The sequence below is a fragment of the Notamacropus eugenii genome, chromosome X (assembly GCF_028372415.1).
Source record: "Notamacropus eugenii isolate mMacEug1 chromosome X, mMacEug1.pri_v2, whole genome shotgun sequence".
NCBI lineage: Eukaryota > Metazoa > Chordata > Mammalia > Diprotodontia > Macropodidae > Notamacropus > Notamacropus eugenii.
In genome coordinates, this window is record NC_092879.1 from 99,241,511 (window position 1) to 99,261,649 (window position 20,139).

At 50.6% G+C, this 20,139-nt stretch overlaps 1 protein-coding gene across 3 annotated transcripts in view; it reads left to right on the plus strand.

Annotated features, from left to right (window-relative positions):
* Positions 1-945: 945 nt before the first annotated feature.
* PHKA1 (phosphorylase kinase regulatory subunit alpha 1) overlaps positions 946-20,139 on the plus strand; it is a 65,049-nt gene continuing 45,855 nt past the window's right edge. For all 3 annotated transcript variants that reach the window (XM_072626781.1, XM_072626783.1, XM_072626782.1), the window contains exons 1-8: positions 946-1,076; positions 2,005-2,163; positions 4,635-4,682; positions 7,160-7,328; positions 14,397-14,479; positions 15,000-15,080; positions 17,950-18,048; positions 18,968-19,114. In XM_072626781.1, the coding sequence (XP_072482882.1) occupies positions 999-1,076; positions 2,005-2,163; positions 4,635-4,682; positions 7,160-7,328; positions 14,397-14,479; positions 15,000-15,080; positions 17,950-18,048; positions 18,968-19,114 (864 nt within the window). In that variant the 5' untranslated portion in view covers positions 946-998. The remainder of the gene's footprint in view (positions 1,077-2,004; positions 2,164-4,634; positions 4,683-7,159; positions 7,329-14,396; positions 14,480-14,999; positions 15,081-17,949; positions 18,049-18,967; positions 19,115-20,139) is intronic.

The following is a 20,139-nucleotide window of genomic DNA, read 5'->3' on the forward strand; positions in this document are numbered from 1 at the left end:
TTTCCATCTCCGTGGCCTCTCATTCCACAATGGCCAATAGTTCATGGGGGGCAGGACGGACTCGCTCTGCTCCGGCCAGGAGAGCTGGCCCCGAGCAGGGGGGAGGGGCACAGGAGGGGGCCGTCGGGCTGGATGGGACTTCACGGGAGGCGTGGGCCTGGGTGACCCCTGACCTTCCGGCCAATGGCGGCCCAACGACAGCGGCCCCGTCACTGGAGCTTCAGCAAAAGTTCCCGCGGGAGGGGGGAGGGGAGGCTCTGCGGTGTGTGTCGTGGACCCGCGTGTGACCCAGGCCTAGCCTCAGTTTCCTCCTCAGTAAAATGAAGGGGCTTGCCTGCGTATGGCTGAAGGAAGCAGAGAGGAGGGGCTCAGGGATGTAGAGGAGCCTCCCGTCGGGCGGCAAGGCTGCCCCCTGCCGGCCACTGCCGACGCCTGGCTGGCGGGCCTCCCTAGGGATCGTCTCGGCAAGGGGCGAACTAGGGGAGGAGCTGAGCTGAGCTCGCAGCTCTGGGCCTGCTCGAGGTTCAAAGCGAACGCCAAGAAGCCCCGGCTGGGCTTCGCGCCACCTTAAGTCGGGAAATGGCTGTCGGTCCCTCGGACCTTTCCGAGGCGAACGCCTCCCGAGGCGCCCTAGGGCCTCCCCCCGCCCCCGGAGCGAAGGAAGAAAAGACGGCCCTCTCAGTGGGGGCTTTGTGTCTGTGAGCTTGTGAGTGTGTGTGAACGCGCGCCCGGTCCCGGGGAGGACGAGGAGGAAGGGGCGGAGCCTCCTGCTATCCCGGCCCTAGACTCCTCCCTCGCACAACCGTCCCGCCCCTGCTGCTGCTGAAAGAGCCCCGCCCCACCCCTGCTATCCCAGACCTAGACTCCTCCCTCCTGCGGCCGCCCCTCCCCTCCCACTGAAGGAGCCCCGCCCAGTCCCCGCCCCTACCTCGCCCCGCCTCCGGCAGCAACGAACTCACAGTCACTTCAGCCGCCACCGCCACCCGGTCAGAGACGCGATGAGGAGCAGGAGCAACTCGGGCGTCCGCCTGGATGGCTACGCCCGCCTTGTGCAGCAGACCATCCTGTGTCACCAGGTGAGAGCCGGGGAAGGGGTCTTCTCGGGAACCCGACCCTGACCTTGGGCGAGTTTTAAACTCCGCCCCAGGCTGCGTTTCCCCACCTGGAAAAGGAGACGCTTGCCCCAGAGAATCGATCTCCAAGCTCCCCTAAAGTATGGGACCCCTTGGCTTTGACCCATGCAGGGGGGTCGAGGTGCTGACCTGGGGCCAGAGCCTTAGGGCCACCCTGAGTAGGAGATCTGGGGGACTTAGGAGACCCGGGTGCACTTAACGATGGCCGGAGATACCCGGATTCTATTGCCTCCTCCCAGACTTCGCTCCAGAAAAAGCCCCAATAAAACCAGAAGACCCACCCCTGTTATGACCCTCAGCTCTCCTGGGCTCTTAATTCTCGTCCAGTCTTACTTTGTCAGAGCTGAGAGGGACTTTGGAGACCATCACTCCAATCCGTTCATGTTACAAAGAGGGAAACCAAGACCCCAGAGGCCAGTGGACTCAGGATCACAGAATAACCCAAATAGAAATGACCTTGGAGAGCACTAAGCCCAACCCTCTCATGTTACAGAGGAGGGAAACTGAGGCCCAAAGAGGGGAAGAAACTAGCCTCAGGTCACACAGCCAACAAGTAGGGAACTGGGTATTGTTGCACAATGGGGGTTACTAATTCATTCTTCCCAGACTTGTTCTCAAGCTCTGGTTCTGTTCGAAGTGTCAGTAATTCAGACTTAAAGGCCAGGCTCCAGTCTTATAATAACAAGGTTTGCGGTTTCAGAGAGGAGCCACAGCTGAAGTAGAAGCACAGCCAAAGAAGGGAATGATGAGCCCATTTCCTAGATTAGGTTTCCTCCAGTTCCCTAGGAACTCAAGGCCCTTCCAGGTAGCTTCTATTGCCCCACCCTTCCAGTCTTTGGACCTCTTCTAACTTCCATTTTTGGCTCTGCAGAATCCTGTGACTGGCTTACTTCCAGCCAGCTATGATCAGAAAGATGCTTGGGTCCGGGATAATGTCTACAGTATACTGGCAGTGTGGGGCCTGGGCCTGGCTTACCGCAAGAATGCAGACCGAGATGAGGACAAAGCAAAGGCCTACGAGTTGGAGCAGGTAAAGAAGTTCCCTCAGGGCACTAGGGTACCCATGTGGGAACACCCACATGGGGACACCCACTCGAGGACACTGGATCTCTAAAGGGCTTAAAGGACATGGACAGGAAGGAAGAAGAAAGGCAGCTGGGACTTAGCTGGCAGAACTGAGCAAAGAAAACCAGGCTTTCTGTCTCCTCTTTCCTCTCCTCTCTCCCCCTGACTCCTGGGACATTTCCTGGCTGCGCTGTAGCCTGGGGATGTTTCTCAAAGCTCAGATTCCTTCTTGTAAATAAATGTGTTTCACTGTGCCTGGCATATCTGTTCTAAGAATACTCTTTGGGCCAAGTCCATCATGTTGTCTCTCATGTTTGACTCATGATGTTTGCCCAGCTGGACACAAGGAAAGACTGTTTCTTGACTTCACCCTGTTCAGGCCCTGTTGGTTTGCTCAGAGATCCTTCCGGGGGGAGGGAGAAGAGGGGAGGGGCAGCATTTAGGTGAGCTGCCACCCTGCCCCTGAATGGGCATCTAGTCTACTCACTTCCCACTCTGGGTGGATGGTCACTATTCAGATATCCTGAATGCCACATCTACAGGCCAAAGACTTGGGCTCAAATCCTACCCAGTTCTGCCCCTTATTACTTTTGAGACTGTGGCAAAGTCACCCTTCCTCTCTGAGCTTCCTTTTCCTCATCTCTATAGCAAGACATTGAATTACATGACCTCTATGACCCCAAAAAGCTTGAAATCTTTGGTCTTGTGACTTGACCAAGGGCATGCAGTCCTGAAAGCCAGGACTGCAAACCAAGACTTGGGTCACCAAGAGCCTGCCTTCTTACCCCAAAGCAATGCTCCCTCTTGGAGCCTGGGCCAGCCAGAGCTCCAGTGTGAATTAGTTTGGTGTACATCTGCTGACTGAAGCCATGTGCAGCCACTGTGGGGGACCAGGAGACCCTCCCAACTTCTGTCTCCAGTCTGACCTCAGAGTCAGGACTAGGACATGGGAATGGGTTGGAGCCAGTGAAAATGGAAGGTGTCCTCCATGGGCCATGAAGTTCCCTGACTGTGCTATTAGTGACCTATCTGGGAGGATTCAGGTCTGGATGGCAAAGGGTAAGAGAGTGTAGTTAGGGTGGTAGAGATAGGGATGGGGGCAATGGGCAGGGGAGCAAGCAGAGGAGCCAAATTTCTTACAGAATGTTGGAAAGGCTCCATCCTAGGCCTGTACTTTCCTCTTTGAGCACAGACCCTACTGTGTATGTGAGTGTGTGTGTGTGTGTGTGTGTGTGTGTGTATAACAATAACTTCAGTATATTCAGCTTGCTCAGGTAAGAGAGAAAGGGGGCAGTGGACCTGGTGTGGGCCACATGGGTCTACAGAATTGAATCTGGCTTCCAAGCATAGGAGTAGCTCTGACTTTTCCCAGCCCTCCCCAATCCTCCAAAGCACTTGAGCAAAACTGGATAAAGTGCCTTGTGAAACAGGACCACTCAAAGGTGGGGGGAGAAAGGACAGGAACTCAAAATCAAATCCCACAACTTTATAGTCCTAGCTCATCACTGATCAATTAAAAATAGACCTCTGCTTTCCCTTTCCCTTCTTAGGGGAGGGGCATTGCTTTGAGGGAGGTAACTGTCTTTTTGGGGGAAGCGTCTTGACATCCCTGGCTTGGGGTGACATTAAGTAAGGACTCCCATGCCCCCCATCCCCCACCATCTCTATCACCAGGAGGAGTGAGCTTCAATTCCCAGATGTCCTTGGTTCCCCCCAAGCCCTCATTCTACTCTTTGCCTGGCTGTGCTCCATTGGCCGTAGGGGACAAAAGCTGCTTACAAAGTGGGGCCACGTGGTTTGTGCCCTCTGAGCAGTCCCAGCCTGGGGCCTGGGCATTAGAGGGCTGAGTCCAGGATCCTCAGACCTGGAGAGTCTAGAATCAGGTCCCACTGAGGCAAGGGGGGCCTCCAGCTGGGGAGACCATCTCTAAGTGCCTCTGGCAGGAGGAGTGGCTGGGGGTTCGCTTTGGGCCTGATGGCTCTGCACTTGTCTCTGAACAAGCTGCAGCTCTCTGTTCCCTGGAACAAGTCCAGATGGGTGTTTCTGTGCTCTTTCCAGGCCGGCTCCTGGCTCTGGGAGAAGAAAGGGGCAAGGGGCTGGGGGGCCTCCTCAGCTGTGTAGCTGAGCAGCCTTCCCGGGTTTTGGTAGGACAACCTCCCCCTCCTGCCAGGGGCCAACTTTTGGGTGGCCAGCTCAGGGGCAGTTGTCACGTGGCTTGTTGCTTTGGCCTGTGTAGATGCAGGCGGGTAGTTTTCCACCCTCCTCCCAGCACCCTGTGCTCTTCCGTGTGCTCATGAAGCAAATGCCATGTCAGTCCTCAGTGGGGATAGAGTTACGTACTTTGCAAAGGTCGGGGCCCAGCTGCACTCGCTGACTCAGGGTGCTCCCGTCTTGGAACATGGGACTAATAGGTTGATTTTCTGTCCCTCCCTGCAGAGCGTCGTGAAACTGATGAGGGGGCTGCTGCAGTGTATGATCAGACAGGTATGCCACCATGGGCTACCCCACAACTTCTCCTCTCCAGTCCTGACGCCATGATGCCTGAAGAAGCTCCCTAGTGTGGCTGCGTGCAAACACACCCACAAGCTGCCCAGTGTCAACTCTGCCCTGTACCATATTGTACCTCTGTTCCTTGGCCTTCTCTCCTCACAGGCGTATCAAGGAATTATTGTTGGTAATAGAAGTGGAGTCCACATATGATGCTGAAAATGTCAGGACTGTAAAAGAGAGAAAAGGAAAGGGAGAGAGATCAAGACAGAGACAGGGACAGAGAGGGAGGGGAGGGGAAGAGAGACTGAGACAGAAAGACAGGAACAGAGAGCAGGACAGGGAGAGAGACAGAGATGGGGACAGAGAGGTAGAGACAGAAATATGAGATAGGCAGAAAGACAGAGAAAAAGAGGAGAGAGAGGGAGAGACAGAAGAGAGAGACAGAAACAAGGAGCAAAGACAGGGGCAAAGAGGGAGAGACAGACAGACACAGAAAGACAGGGAATAGGAAGTGGAGAGAGAGAAATAGGGATGGAGGAGTGGAGAGAGAGAGACAGAGAGACAGAGACAGAGAGACACAGAGAGAGAGACAGAAACAGAAAAAGAGGGGAGACAAGTACAGACAGGGAGAGAGAGGCAGACATAGAAAGGAACAGAGAGCCAGAGGGCAAGACAGACAGAGGAGAGGAGGAGGAGAGAGAAACAGAGACAGAAAAGGAGAATTGAAAAAGAACAGACCTTTCCCTTTTGCCTCCTCCTGGGCCTCAGACCATCTTATAAATCTGACCTCAGTGCCATGGTTCCTTGGGTTTGCTGAGGAAGGGGGTATTCCCTTCCCACCCTCTAAGAGGAGAGGCCACAGCCCAGCTTGATGAGGCCAGGCTCTAAGTTGAAAGGAATAGGGGCTGGCCCTGAAGTCTCTTCTGCCTCTGGCATTCAGGGATGCAGGCATTTAAGGTCTTTCATGCTGGGTGGCCCAGCCGCCGATGCTGGCTTCCAGTGCCTTGCCACTTGGTGTCCCATATAAGCATTAGGAAGTAGAGATGCTAGTTCCTCTCCCAGAACTTTCTGGATCAGTTAAAGGGCCCCCTCCCCACCTCCTCTCTAGTGCTAACTGTCACTGCTGGGTGGCAGAGGTGAGATGCCAGGAGACTGGAGCTCCCTCTGGGCCAGCCATGTATGTGCCTGTCACCCTGGCTTGTACTCTGCAAGCCTTTGTCTCTCTCTCTACATTCTCAAGTCTCAAGAATAACTGGCATTCGATGGGCACATCTCAGCACGTGTTGATGTAACAGCTGACAAATGTCTTGGACCAACTTTTCCCCTATCATTATCATGGCATTTTGGGCTGGGAGAGTTGTTTTAAGTGTCATGCGGGCCAGGCTTTAGCATGCTAGGCTGAGCACAGAGGGTTCAGCACCCAAATGGCCCCTGCCCACTATGATCCTAGTTCTGGTCAGTGAAGAGCTCCTTATCGGAGCTGGGGGAGTCAAGGCCAGCTTGGAGGAGGAGGAGGAAGCGGTGGTGCAGAGGGCGTCAGGGAGGGAACTGCACTGTCATGATGGGGGCAGGTAGGACTTGGAGATACTTCAATTTTTGTTGTTGTTCAGTCGGGTCTGACTTTTGATAACCCTGTGGACCACAGGATGCCAATGCTGACTGTGAAGTTTTCTTGGCAGGGACACTGGCATGGTTTGCTATTTCCTTCTCCAGCTCATTTTACAGATAAGGAGACTGAGGCAAACTGGGTTCAGTGACTTGCCCAGAGTCTGAGGTCAGATTTGAACTCAGGAAGATGAGTCTTCCTGACTCCAGGCCCTGCACTTAACTAAGTGGAGAGGGAAGATGCTGGAAGCCCTTGGAAACCAATTAGGAGTGAGGGTGAGATGTGCCACAGGGCCACTTGAAGGCGGTAGCTATGAGCGAAGACAGAGGACATAGAAAGGGCAAGGTTTGGGTGTGGGAGCCGATAAGGGACGTGAAGACAGACATGGGAAGGACAGATTAGGGAAGTCTGGAGGAGGACCAGGCAGAGGGTCAGTCTGAGGTGATGACAGGCCATCCAGGGACCACATTCCAAAGGCTGTTGACCATGTGAACCTGGCATTGAGGAGAGAAATTAAAGGTGAACACATGTGGAAAGAGGTGTAGACACATACAGGTCTAACTATAGGTATGGATGTATGGATGTGTGTCTACCTAGTATTTTATCTCTGACAAATACCCAAGTTTCAGAAAGGGTGGTGAGCTCCAAGAGGGTAGGGATCCCCCCCTTCCACTTCTCCCCCGACCCTGTGCTTAGCACAGTGCCTAGCGCTCAGCAGTTCTTAGTAAATGTTGGTGGGACTCAAAAAAAGAGAACAGAGATGCCAGTCATTCCAAGCTCTTCCATCATCAATGACAGCGGGTGGAAGAGGGGCTACAAGGCTGCAATTCTGGAGCCCTTCCTAGTTCTCCCTGTTCTGTTTCAGGTGGACAAAGTTGAGTCCTTCAAATACAGTCAGAGCACCAAGGACAGTCTCCATGCCAAGTACAATACCAACACCTGTGCCACCGTGGTGGGAGATGATCAGTGGGGCCACTTGCAGTTGGATGCCACCTCTGTTTTCCTGCTCTTCCTGGCCCAGATGACAGCTTCAGGTGAGTCAGGTGGATGTGCACATCCAGAACACTTAATCAGTCTCTCTCAGCCAGGCCTGGAGAGATGAGATAACCTTCTACTGCCCAAAGCTACGCTGTTTAGGCTGCTTTCCAGACTTCCCTGGGCCCAACGAGAGGGATTGCTCATGATTCTCGAGTGCTTGGCCTCCCAGGGCTATCAGGGGAATGCAGTGAGCTCTGTGATGTAAATGAATCAGAGAACCCTCATTCCCCAAGTGCTGAGGGCCAACCACTGGCCAGTAAGAAGCAGTGGTGATCGCCCTCCATTGTGTTGGTTGCCCAGCTGTTGGGGATTGGAAGGGCAGAAAATCCAGTGGGCCTTTTTTTCCCTACAGAAAAGTAGCCTTTTGTACTTCCATGTCATCCTAATCTAGCTTTATGACTCAGGGTTAAAGTTCCTTCTCCTCTGTAGGGGGGAGGGGGGGGGCAGCAGCTTCTTCTGTCCTGGCTCTAGGGCTCCTTAGCTGGCTTCCTGTGGAGGTGTAGGCACTTGATTTTAAAGGAGTGTTTTGTCAGATTCAACTGGTCCCATGTCAGAAAATGGAATTAGAAATTCTTTTCTTCACCATAGACTCCTGTAAAATTATGGGAGCACAACCCACTTGAGCTAAAAGGGACCTCCAGGGCATCTAGTGTGACTCCTTCATTTAGAGAGGGGTAAACAGTCGCACAAGTAGGGTGACAGTGAACCTCCATTACAACTGAGAGAACCTTGGAGATGACCTTGGCCATTCCTATAGTGTTGGGTTTTTTTTGTGGGGTGGGGGAGGGCTAGACTTATGGGTGAAAAACTCCCTCTATCAGGCAGCTGCAGGTACCACAGTAGGCAAAGTGCTGGGCCTGGAGTCAGGAAGACCTGAGTTCAAATCCTGCCATAGATGTTTAGTAGCTGTGTGACGCTGGGCCAATCACTTCACCTCTGTCTACCTCAGTTTCCTCAACTGTAACATGAGGATAATAACACCACCTACCTCCTAGGATTGTTGTGAGGATTAAAAATGAGACGACATGCAGAAAGAGGGCTTTGTCATCATCAGGAAAGCCAGAGACATTTCAATTGTTTTCTTGTGTGTCATAGTGCATAGAATATTAGTACTAGGAGAGGTCGTAGAGGTCATATTTGACAGAGGAGGAAACTGAGGCCCAGAAACTGGAAGTGATTTTAACTGTCGCCTCAAGCTTATGTATTCCAAATATTTTCTCTTTAGGAGAAAGACATATGATTAATTTTTTTAGCTAAACCCACACCATGATTTTAATAACTGTGAAATTGTTTTATTTTTAGGAAAATATTTTAAAACTATTTGCCTAAAGATGTTTATCGTTGGTATACATGAATATAGGAAAGCTCTGTGGTTTCTTGGACCTCTTGATATGGGCACTTATTCCCCCAAGAGAGACTGCAAGTCTACCTGTAATCTGTAGCTAAATTCTTCCAGGTTGCCTGAGGCTCAGAGAGGTGGATAAAATGATGAGAACTGGGAACCATCAACTGAAAGAAGGCTGAGCTACTCTATTATTATTTGCTTTCGTTTTCTCCAACCAGGAAAATGACCTTTGGACTGCAAGATTAGATCGTAAGAGATTAGATTTGTAAATTCCTTGTGGGCCAGGACTGGCTTTTGTCTCTTTTTGTAGCCCCAGCATTAGCATTGTGTCTGGCAAACAGCAGGTGCTTAGTACATGCTTATTGATTGATTGGGGTATGAGGAGATGTTAGAGAGCTTCTGGCTGCCCTTGATGGATTCAAGTAAAGTCCTGGAAGAACCAAATCCTTGATTCTTGAAAGACCTGGCATCTGTGGCTGCTGAGCCACTTACTGTCAGGGGTACGTGAAGGATCCTAGAAAACAGGAGAGGTGCTACAAGATTAGAGAAGAGCCCATGGTGCCCCCAGATGGCATCTCCACATGGCACCCCGGTTTTCATAAAAGGAAAAAGAACCATAGGCCAAGGAGCTTAGCTTCCATTTTTGGGAAAATGCTGGAATGAATCCCTAAAGGAATAGTCAGCCATGAACTAGAAAGAGAAACAATGATTCCAAGGAGCTGATTTCACTTCCTCAAGGCCAGGAGCTACCGGACTCGCCTCAGATCCTTTGTGGCTGGGCCAACGAAAGCACCTGTCGAGAGCTTACCTCATTGGTGATCAAGTATCTCCTATTGTTATCGTCCATCATTGCAACATACAGCATAGGATCGTTACATGGATTCAGTGATGGTGGGATGTCTGGATCCAAAGAATAGTCACTAATGGCTCAGTTGTCATCTTGTCAGAAGGCGTACTGAGGAGAGCCCCAGGAATCTCAGTGACTTTGAGTGAGGCTTAGAGGGGATGTGCAGCTGACCCAGCTGCCAGGGAGGGTCCCAAGGTACCAGGCTGAGCCCAGTGAGATAAAGTTCACTAGGGATCAATGTAAAGTCTTACCTGTGGGTACAAAAAATGATCTTCACCAATCCAAGATGGGGGAAGTATGGTTAAACAGCAGTCCTTTTGAAAAAGAACTGAGAGTTTCAGTAGAATCCAAGCTCAGGATAAGTAGGCAGGGTGGGATGTGGCAGCTGAGAAAGCAGATCCATCTTGGGCAACACTAAGAAGCCCCATGTGGAGGATTGTGGTCAGCTCAGGCACCAAGGTTTAAGTGTGCTCAGAAGCTGGAGGATGCCTCCAGGAGGATAAAGGGCCCTGAGTTTGTGCCATAGGAGAAGCTTGAGAAAAGTACCTGGGCATGTTTACCCTGGAGAGCATGAGAGCCATCTTCAGGGATCCAAAGGGCTGATGTGTGAAGAAGGGACTGGACTTGATCTCTTTGATCCCAGTGGGCAGAACTAGGCAGTAGTGGGTGATGTTGCAAGGAAGCTGATTGAGGCTTGAGGTCAGGACAAACTTCCCCCCAATGAAAGCTGTCCTGGTGTGGGAGGGGCTACCTTGAGGGATGATAGTGGGTTTCCCCTCCATTGGGTAGGTTACAGTGGAGATTCCTTTTCTTTGTGGGTTGTACTGGATTCCTCTGGATTTCCTTTCAACTCTGATTCTGTAACTGCTGGGATGGGGGCAGGGGAGGCAGCAGCTAGTCAGTCAATACATATTTATTAAGCACCTACTGTGTTTTAGACACTGTGCCAAGTGCTGGGAATACAAACATGAAAATAGGAAGACAGTCTCTACCCGCAAGGAGCTCATGATCTAATGGGAGGAGACAACACAGAAGGGAGATGAAAAGGGTGAGGGAGGTGCTGAACGTAGGGGCATCTGTCCCAGAGTAGTGCAACTGGCTGAGAAACAAGGAGAGCGGAGGCACCCAACAGCCAACGTCAGATACAGGATCTGGACCCAGCCCTGTTCCCTAGGCTGCGCTGTTTCTGAGAGCTGTGTTATATGGATACAGCTGAAAAAGTGAAAGTACCCTCCATGCCCGAGGTTGGTGGGGGGCACAGTAGCCTGAAGAAGATCCCTCGAGCATTGCAGAGACTGGCAAAGAGTCAGGAACTGAAGAAGAAATACAGAGAAACACCTAGGAAGGTGATTTTTTTTGGCGATGGCCAATGAAAACCAGCCTCGTTGTCATAGATTCCTGTATTCTAATGGGAAACTCAGCCCTTGCTGCCAAACGAAACCAGCTCCCCCAAGCACCAAAATTCATGATCCCCCACTTTGTTTGACTAGCTGGACTCTTCCTGAGCCAATGGGGTCATCGTGTGGTCCAGCCAGTGTCTGCAGTGGCCTTCTGCTGACTTCTAGAAGTTCATTGTTCTCTCCCCTCCACCATCTACATACCTCCCTCCCTCTCCTCTCCTTCTCCCTCTCTCTGTACCCTGGTGGATAACCACATTTTGTCATGGCCTAGGTCCCTGTGGAGGCAGCCCTGCCCTCTTCCTTCAGGGTACTGCCCTAAAGATCAGGGCCATTCTGGTGCCACTGATCATTGGCCATGAAAATGTTTTGGTGGACGGGGGCTCCCATCTTGGCCCTGATTCCAAGGTATTGTGAGCAAGAAAAGAAGCAGGGTTGGTTGTAAGCCTTCTGGTGACTTATTTATCTAGCTTTCCTCTAGAAGCTTCCAAAAATCTCTAGAACCAGTGCTCTAAGTGTTATGACCAGTAGCAAAAAAAATGTTTCATGAAAATTGATTCCCTTGTGATGTTGGTTTGGGTTTTTGGTCTGGAGCTGTGGTTCTTGTCGAGTAGGGAACTTCCATTGTGGAAACTCCTCCCACTGATGCAGGTTGTAATTCTTCAGCTTTGAGTCTTGGAGTGGCCTGGAGTTACACAGTTAGTAAGTGTCCAAGGTAGGCCAGGGATTCAGCAAAACCTGACTTCAAGGGATGATTTTTTTTTTTTTAGATAATTAGGCATGTTTATTATAATGTCCAATATAAGGTACAGCTTTTACACATATTAAATCTAGAACTTGGATGTTCAATTCTTTTGTTTTCTTTTTCTTAATAGCATAATAATAGTATATAATACTTAATAGCATTTTATTCCTTCCAATTACATGTAAAGGTAGTTTTCAACATTCATTTTTATAAGATTTTATAAGATTTATAAGATTCTGAGTCCCGCATTTTTCTCCCTCCCTCCCTTCCCTCCTCCCCCACCCAAACAGCATGCAGTCTGATACAGGTTACACATATGCAATCACGTTAAACCTCGTTCCACATTTGTCACGTTGTGAAAAAAAGAATCAGAACAAAAGGAAAAGCCACGAGAAAGAAGGAAAGATCATCAAAAACCAGTCTGTTTCCATCTGTATTTAGACTCCTTTGAGACTCGCAGTCGGTACGATGCTCACGGGGTCGCTAATGCATCGGATAAGTCAGAATTCAAATTGTTCTTAACAGGTGCAGGGGTGGGCCAAGGCTAAGAAGAGGAAATTTAAGAGGGAGAAACAGAAGGTTTTGTACTTGGATTCACAGCCACCATTCAAGTGCATCATAGGTTGAAGCAGGCTTAGAGAACAACTCATGGGAAAATGATGTGAGGGTTTTGGTGGACCGCTCAAACCCGAGGTGAATTGGCAGCATATGACTGTTGTAGGCTGTGTGGAATGGCCCCGTGGCCGGGATTAGACAAGGGATCATCTTCTGTCCTGGTCAGACTGTCACATCAGCAGGCTTAAGTTGTGGACATCACATTTTAGAAAGGATGGCAACCAGGATGGCAAGAGGAGTGAAGGTCGTGATCCGTGAAGCCCTGCCCAGGGAAGAGAATGCTCAGGAGGAACACAAGTGTGGTCTTCAAAGGGCTATTATTTGAAAGGGGTGTCAGACTTGTTCTTGGCCCCAAGCAGAATTAAAGTAATGTGAGGCATGGGGCCAGAGGCTGAAGGTGCTAAGGGCCCCCTTGGCTCGTATGTTTTAGCTGGGATTCTCTGCCATGTAAGGGTTGGACTAGGAACCTCTGGTTTCCTGTCTGTGATTGAGCCTTTTCATAATGACTCATGGTTGACATTATGAACCTCAATTATTGTTTTGCACTGTAATCTATATAACACTTGATTGTTTGCTGGATTTAATGCTCACCTCTGTGTATGTGGCTCCCAGATCTGTCTCCCCAGTGCTGGGCTTTCTCCTGAGCCCCTCTCTCACGTTCCAAACCTCCTGTTGGACATTTCAGATTGGATGGGTGTCCACGGGGCACCTCACACTCACCATGTCTAAATCTGAACTCATGTTCCCCCCACCTCCCTTCAAGCTTTCCCACCATCCTTCTGATCTCCAGTTTGGCATTGGCCTCATCTCCTCACTTCGTAGAGCTAATTAGTTGCGAAAGCTTGCTGTCCCTTCCTCTTCCACATGTGTCTCCTGCCTGGTCCCTTCCCTTCCCTCATGCAGCATGTCCCGGCTGAGCCCTTGCTCTGGCCTCCCAATTGGCCTCCCTGCCTCTCCAATCCAGCCTCCGCTGCTGCCACAGTGATTTTCTTTATGTGCACATCTGACTCCCCTACTCAGTCAGACTCCCTCTTGCCTCAAGGATGAAATACAAACTCTTCTGTTTAGCTTTTTAAAGCCTTACCCAAGCTGACTCCACCCTTCTCTCCAGCCTCTCTCCCTCCCATCTTCCCAGATTACCTTGTATTTAACAACTTATATTTAACTCTTTTGCTGTTTCTGCTGCATATACCTCCTATGTGTGTGTTGTCTCCTCAGATGAGGCTCTCTGACGGCAGGGAGTTCTGTCATTGTGACTCTGTGTCCCCAGTGCCTTCCCCTAGGTCAAGCCTCTGTGGCTAGGGAAGGGTATATGCTTCCTCACTGTCAGGGTTAGCCTCTGGCCTCCCTCCCCTCACCCTTCCCCATTTCTAAACTCCTTCTGATCTGCCATCCCCCTTGAGTTTAAGAAGAGCCAAGAGATGACTCGGGGAGAGCAGTAACCCTCATTAAGTCTGGAACTTTCACCACTTACCCACTTTGAAATTGGGGACTCTCCTCTTGTCTTGCCTGCAGCATAAGCCATGTGGCTTTGAAACAGACAGCACTATTCATCCTCATTCGTAGATCTCTCTTGGGCTTGGTTGGTGGCCACGTTCCTAATGGCTGAGGTTGCCATGAGCCATGAAGAGCTAAAAGGACCCTGCACATGAAATCCTAACTAATAATCTCCTGTGTACAGGGCTGTCCAACATGGCTAAGAATCATGGGGAATCCCCACTGCCATGCTTTGTCTTTCAGTGTTTCTCAGGCCAAAGCCAGGGTTCATGTGCATTCCCCCGCCCCCTGGAGTAGAATTGCAGTTCGGTGGTACACCCTGGAGTAGAATTGCAGTTCGGTGGTACACTGCGTAGAATATTAGCCTGGGAGTTGGGAAGACCTACATTCCAGTCTTGACTGGGACACTTGCAATCTCTGACCTTGGATAAATCACTTGACTTTTATGTGTCTCCTCATCTGTCAGACTGAGGGAGTGGGGGTGGGGGAGAGGGTGGGGGAGGTAGCCTTGCTGGCCTCTGTGGTCCCTCCCAGCCCTGGGTCTGCCATGGTTCCTGTGAGGAGAGGTGATTTGTGCTCAGTGTTTAAGCCTCTCTCCATATTCTGTTCTCTTCTCAGGGCTCCATATCATCCACAGCCTAGATGAGGTCAACTTCATACAGAACCTTGTGTTTTACATTGAATCTGCTTATAAAACAGCTGTAAGTATCCCTCTGGGAGCAGTCTCCTCAGCCTAGTAACAGTTTTTGGTCCTTTGTGGCCTTGTCCCTGCCCTGGTGCTGCCCTGCTGTCAGGAGGGGCTCCTGGCTTCTCAAGAGCCCAAGCACTAGTTGTTCCTGCCATGCTGAACTTTGGGTGTGGCCTCAACCAGCTTGCTGGTTTTGGGAGGACCAGAGAGATTCACTACCACTAGTGTGACCACCTTCCATGGCAGCCCAGAAAACAACTAAATTCTTTTTGCCAAGTGCAGCTAAGCCCTTTGCAACATAAATGTATAGAAAGGTGAGCTCTTCTAGTGTGCCAGGGGCCCCCTAAGGCAGGTGTCAGGTATTGCCACAGCATATCTAGGCTCTCTCCCAGCTCTTCCCTTCGCTATGCGGGGCCCCTAATAGCTCCCAGGGTGGTTACTCCTAGTTGTCCCCTTGACGTGTGGCCCAGGGCTTGTGTGGGTCATGGGGGTTTAGGAGGGTTCTGTTGACCAAGCTGTTATTTTCCTGGCAGGATTTTGGCATATGGGAACGTGGTGATAAGACCAACCAAGGCATCTCTGAGCTGAATGCGAGCTCTGTTGGGATGGCAAAGGTAATTCTCTTTAACTATAATTACAGATACAAGGTTTGTCTTCCCTGGAACTGAGCACATGGTTCCTCATCACGTGCACCAAACTTGGCCTCCTGACCCAGATGGACAGGCTGTAGACCCAGTACATTGTAAGGGAGTCCAGAGACAGCCCACAACTGACCCACAGGCCCCTCTCTGACATCTGTGGCAAGGGGCAGCTGATTTCTGTCTGAATATCTTCAGTGTTCAGCAGGAATTTGGGGGCAGCAGACCTGGGTGTGAATTCTGGGTCTCAGTTTCCTCCCCTGTCAAATGAGGGAATTGGAGTCAGTGGCCTCATAGGTCTCTTCCAACTCTTAGTCTGTGACCTCCAAACTCACTGCCTCCTAATGTTAGGCAGCTCCGACTGGTAGAAAGTCCCTCATAGGACCTCGAGCTGAAAGGGGCATTAAAGGATGCCCCCATGGTGGTACCTCCTGGGTCTTCAAACTTATCCCTATATGTCACAGACAACTTGAGGGACAAATATATACCGCAGAGCAAGACCAGATCCACATGGACACCAGTGAGTGGGACCAGCTGGAGAGATGTCAGGGAAATAGTGGACAGGGATGGACAGGGACATATGGAAGCAAACATATTGAAGGCTGGGGGACCCAGATCTGAGGACAGAGAGAGGTAGGGGATATGGAGAGACAATTCAGTGGCACACACGGTGGTGGGGGGAGACCCAGACAGATGTGAAGATGTGGTGATACGCAGATGTATAAGGGGACAGCAGAGATTAGATGGGTGACCCGGAAAGGAGATACTGAGGCACACATAGCCAGGGTGAGATGCGGACAGGCAGATGGAGGACAAAAAAGAGGCACATAGGACCGGATATATGGGAGCATGCATTGATGGGATCATTTAGACAGAAGGACATTGATGGGGACACACAGGCAGATTGGGGGTATTAGAAATTCAGAGATGGAGGACACAGACAGAAGGGAACAGACATAGGGTGGCACGCACACGTAGGTGGGAAGACACATGGACTACGGAGGCGGGGTGCATGGCTGAGCTCCCACGGGTTCACTTCTCATTTCTATGCGATGGTTCCCTGCTCTGTGTCCGGAGCTCTGGCTTCGCATTTCTAACTGCCTTTGGTCACGTCAACCTGTTTATCCATAGATGTCGAGCCTGTTTCTAGACCCACGTCACCAGTTTCCTGGTAAACGTTTCCAGCGGGGGGCGCCACATCTGCCTTTTAGCCTCTTGCCACTCTCACTCTCCATGGTGATCACGCTCATCAGGTGTCTTGTCCTTCCTCCACTTTCATGCCCTCACTCTGCTTGAGGCTTATCATTTCTCACCTGGAATATTGGTGTGGCCTCTGCTTGGTCTCCAGGCCCCTCCAGGCCAGCCGGTGCTCAGCCGCCAACTTCATTTTCCTGAAGTGCCGTTCTGGCCACGTGACCCTTCTCCCCCCTATTTAGTGAGTGCCAGTGGCTCCCTATTCCCTCCAGGATCAAATATCTCCTCATCTGTTTGACATTGAAAGCTCTTCGCAGCCTGGTTCCTGCCTGTCTTTCTAACTTTCTGGCCCTTGACTCTCCTGTTTACACACTTGGTCCCAGCCGCACAGTCCTTGCTGTTCCTCACACGCACCATGCCACTTTCCCGACTCCAGGCTTTTGCACTGGCTGTCTCCCATGCCTGGAATGTTCCCCCTCCTCTCTACAAGGCTTGGGATCACTTTCTCCATGAGTCATTTTCATTGTTGCCAGGTGCTAGGCCTCCTTCCTAAAACTGTCTTGCATTCATTTGGCGTATATTTTCTTTTTTTTCGTAAAGAGTATTTTGTTTTTTCCAATTACATGTAAAGAAAATTGTCAGCATTCATTTTTTATAAGATTTTGAGTTCCAAATTTTTCTTCCCCCTCACCAAGATGGCAAGCAATCTGATGTATGTCATTCATGTCACCTATATTTTTTACTTGCCTTTCTGTGTATATGTTGTTCTCTCATTCGAATGCATACTCCCTGAGGGCAGGGCTATTCCACTTTGTGTCACCCATCCAGGCATGCACTTAATAAATGCTTGTCAATTGATGGGTTCATCGAGTCACATGTTTCTGGAGGCTTCCCAAAGCCCTTTCCTCTGAACCTTCCTCCATATGCATGCCCAAAGAAAGAGCACCAGAGGTATTGTCAAAGACACAGCTGTCACAGCCACGGTGACTAAGAGACCTCAGACAGCTTGCGATATGGCCCAGCCCATTAGACTCCTCCACAGACACACACACACACACACACACACACACACATACACACACACACCTCAACCATGTGGGAAAGCCACCCAGGTACTGGCAAAAGGAGGAGTCTCCTCTAGCTCATTCTCTCTGTCAGCCCTGCAGTGTGGTGGTGGGCTTGCCCCAAGCTTCTGGCTCTCCCTGAGGCAGCACTAGAGGCTGATGGGAAGCCCTGGGGTCTTCCTGGGGTTGGATGATGGTTGATCTGGTCGGGTTACATCCCATGTCTGCTGCAGCGTGCCAGGCCAAGGAGTGCCTGATTCCCCCCATGGGACACCTAATGGCTCTGTCTAAGCTATTCTCTGGGCTTTGGTTGGATTGTCCCTTTGGTATAATAATCCTTTTTTCTTTTTAAAGAGCTGCACACAAATAATGTTGTTCACTCATTCATTCAATAGCCATTCATTAAATGCAGAGTGCCAGACTGAGCACAGAAGGAGATGCAAAGCTTTCATCAACCCACAGTCTCCCACAGGCTTTTGGAGATGCCTCTGTGTCCATACACATGGTGTGCGCAGGACAGCGGGGGCAGAGAGGAAACATCTGTGGGTGCTCAGGCATTTGTTTGTCTCTTTGCTTGCTGCTTACAGGCAGCCCTGGAAGCTTTGGATGAGCTGGACCTGTTTGGAGTGAAGGGTGGGCCCCAGTCCGTAATCCATGTCTTATCAGACGAGGTCCAGCACTGCCAGGTAAGAGGACAGAAGCTCTGGTTTGCTCCGCCCTAGGTTGAATCATACCACATGCTTGTACCAGTGAGCCTTAGAGATGGGGTGTGGGCCTGTTTCCCTGCAGAGGGCCCACCACTTTTCTAGGGGGGGATTCAGCCCCTGGGCTAACTGGGAACTGCATTCCCAAAGCTTTTCCTTTTCTAGATTTGCAGAGTTGGCAGAATAGGGTGGTAATCCGAAAGCCGAGTAAAAGGAGATGATCCTGGAAAAGTGTTTGGGGTCAGGCTAGGATTGATGTGGGGCTTGGGTCCTCTCTGCCGGGACAGGGAATTTGGGCTTTTTGGATAACGCCCAATGAGAACTGCAGAGCATGATGTAGAATGTGGCTTTGGGGATTAAGTCTGTAGCTCATGGCGTATACATTGACCTTTGAAGTTATTAAAAAAGTCTTTGCCTGTTTGGGAGAAGGCCCATGTGAGATGCTGGCAGCGGCAGTGTCATGTGGAGCTGCTCAGTGGCTACAGTTTCCCTTGTCTAAGCAGGTTCCCAGTTGTTTGAACAGTTGCTCATGGGCTAATGGGGCTTGAGGGATCTGTACCCATTAGAACAAGCGAGTTAAGCTCTGTGAGTACAAAGGGTGACTTGGTCCAAATTTGTCCCTTCATGCTGAAATCATGAGGCTCAGATCTTATTCTTGACTACCCTGCACCCTGAGGGTAGAGGACTCTAAGTTTGGGAGTAGGAGTCATTGAGTCTTACCAGATGAGACAGTGGAGGCAAGCCCGGCCTCCTGGTTGGCTCTTTCGATGTCCCCTCCTTCAGGACCCCCCGGCGGACCTTGCAAGAGGCCTCCTCTTTGGAATGCACCTTCTGAAGCAGAGGGGCTTGTATGTGTCCTAAAGACTCGCCTGACAGGGGCCTTTCCTTTCCTCCCTCTTAGTCCATCCTCCATTCCATGCTGCCCCGGGCCTCAATGTCCAAAGAGGTAGATGCCAGTGTCCTTTCAGTGATTTCCTTCCCAGCATTTGCAGTAGAGGACAGCCAGTTGGTGGAGATTACAAAGCAGGAAATAGTCACCAAACTTCAGGTGAGTCACTATCCGGACCTTTCTCTCACTCAGAGTGCTGGCATTAGGGAGACATAGCCATGTTTGGGGTGCTGGACTTTGGTCTGCTTCAGATTCAGTGAGTGCTGGCCTCTCAGCTCGTTTATAAAATGGGGAGACACACTCCCCTTTGCAGAGGTGGTGGGCTCCAGGAGCAGAACACCCCATACTCTGTCAGACAGTTTTACTTAACTGTCCTTCTTTTGGATGAGGGAGTGTAGAGGTGTGGAGGCTCTAGGGGGCTGTTGCTTTTTGGGAAATGATTGGCATAAAAAACAAAAGAGGTCAATAAAACTGGAAAAACAATTGGATTATGGAATGAAATCTTGAAAGAGACCTCAGCTCATTTGGCCCAGTCCTATCGTTTTACAGAAGAAGAAACTGAGTCCAAAAGAGGTCACATTGAGTGGCAGGTATTACAGTGAGGTTTTACACCCAGACCCTTTGGCTCCAATTCCAGGGTCCTTTCATTGTCCCCATCAGACATCACTGAGGCAGCTGGAGAGCACAGTGTATGAGCACTGGACTGGGGGTCAAAAAGACGTGAGTCTGAATCCAGCTTCAGATACACTTACTATCTGTGGGTCCCTGGGCAGTCATTTCACTGCTATCTGCCTCAGTTTTCCCATTCCCATAATAGGGATAATAGCAGCACCTCCCTCCCAGGGTTGTTGTGAGGATCAAATGAGGTGAGATTTGCAAAGCACTTAGTACAGTGCCTGGCACATAGTAGGTGTTTAATAAATGTGTGTTCCATTCCATGCCCAATCAAGACCCCCAGTCTGTACCACTGGGCTCTGATTGGTCAGGGATAGGACTGGGTGGAGACCGACTGTTCTCCGTGAATATAGCCCAAACAGGATGGGCATACAAGAAAGGCCCTGAAGGCTCCAGAGAGAGTGAGGGAGTAGGGGCTTGACCTTGCTGGGCCACAGGCTGTGGCAGAACCCCAAAGCAGGCTCCTTCAGCTCTCTGGCCAGACACATGATCTGTTCCTTTGCCATGCT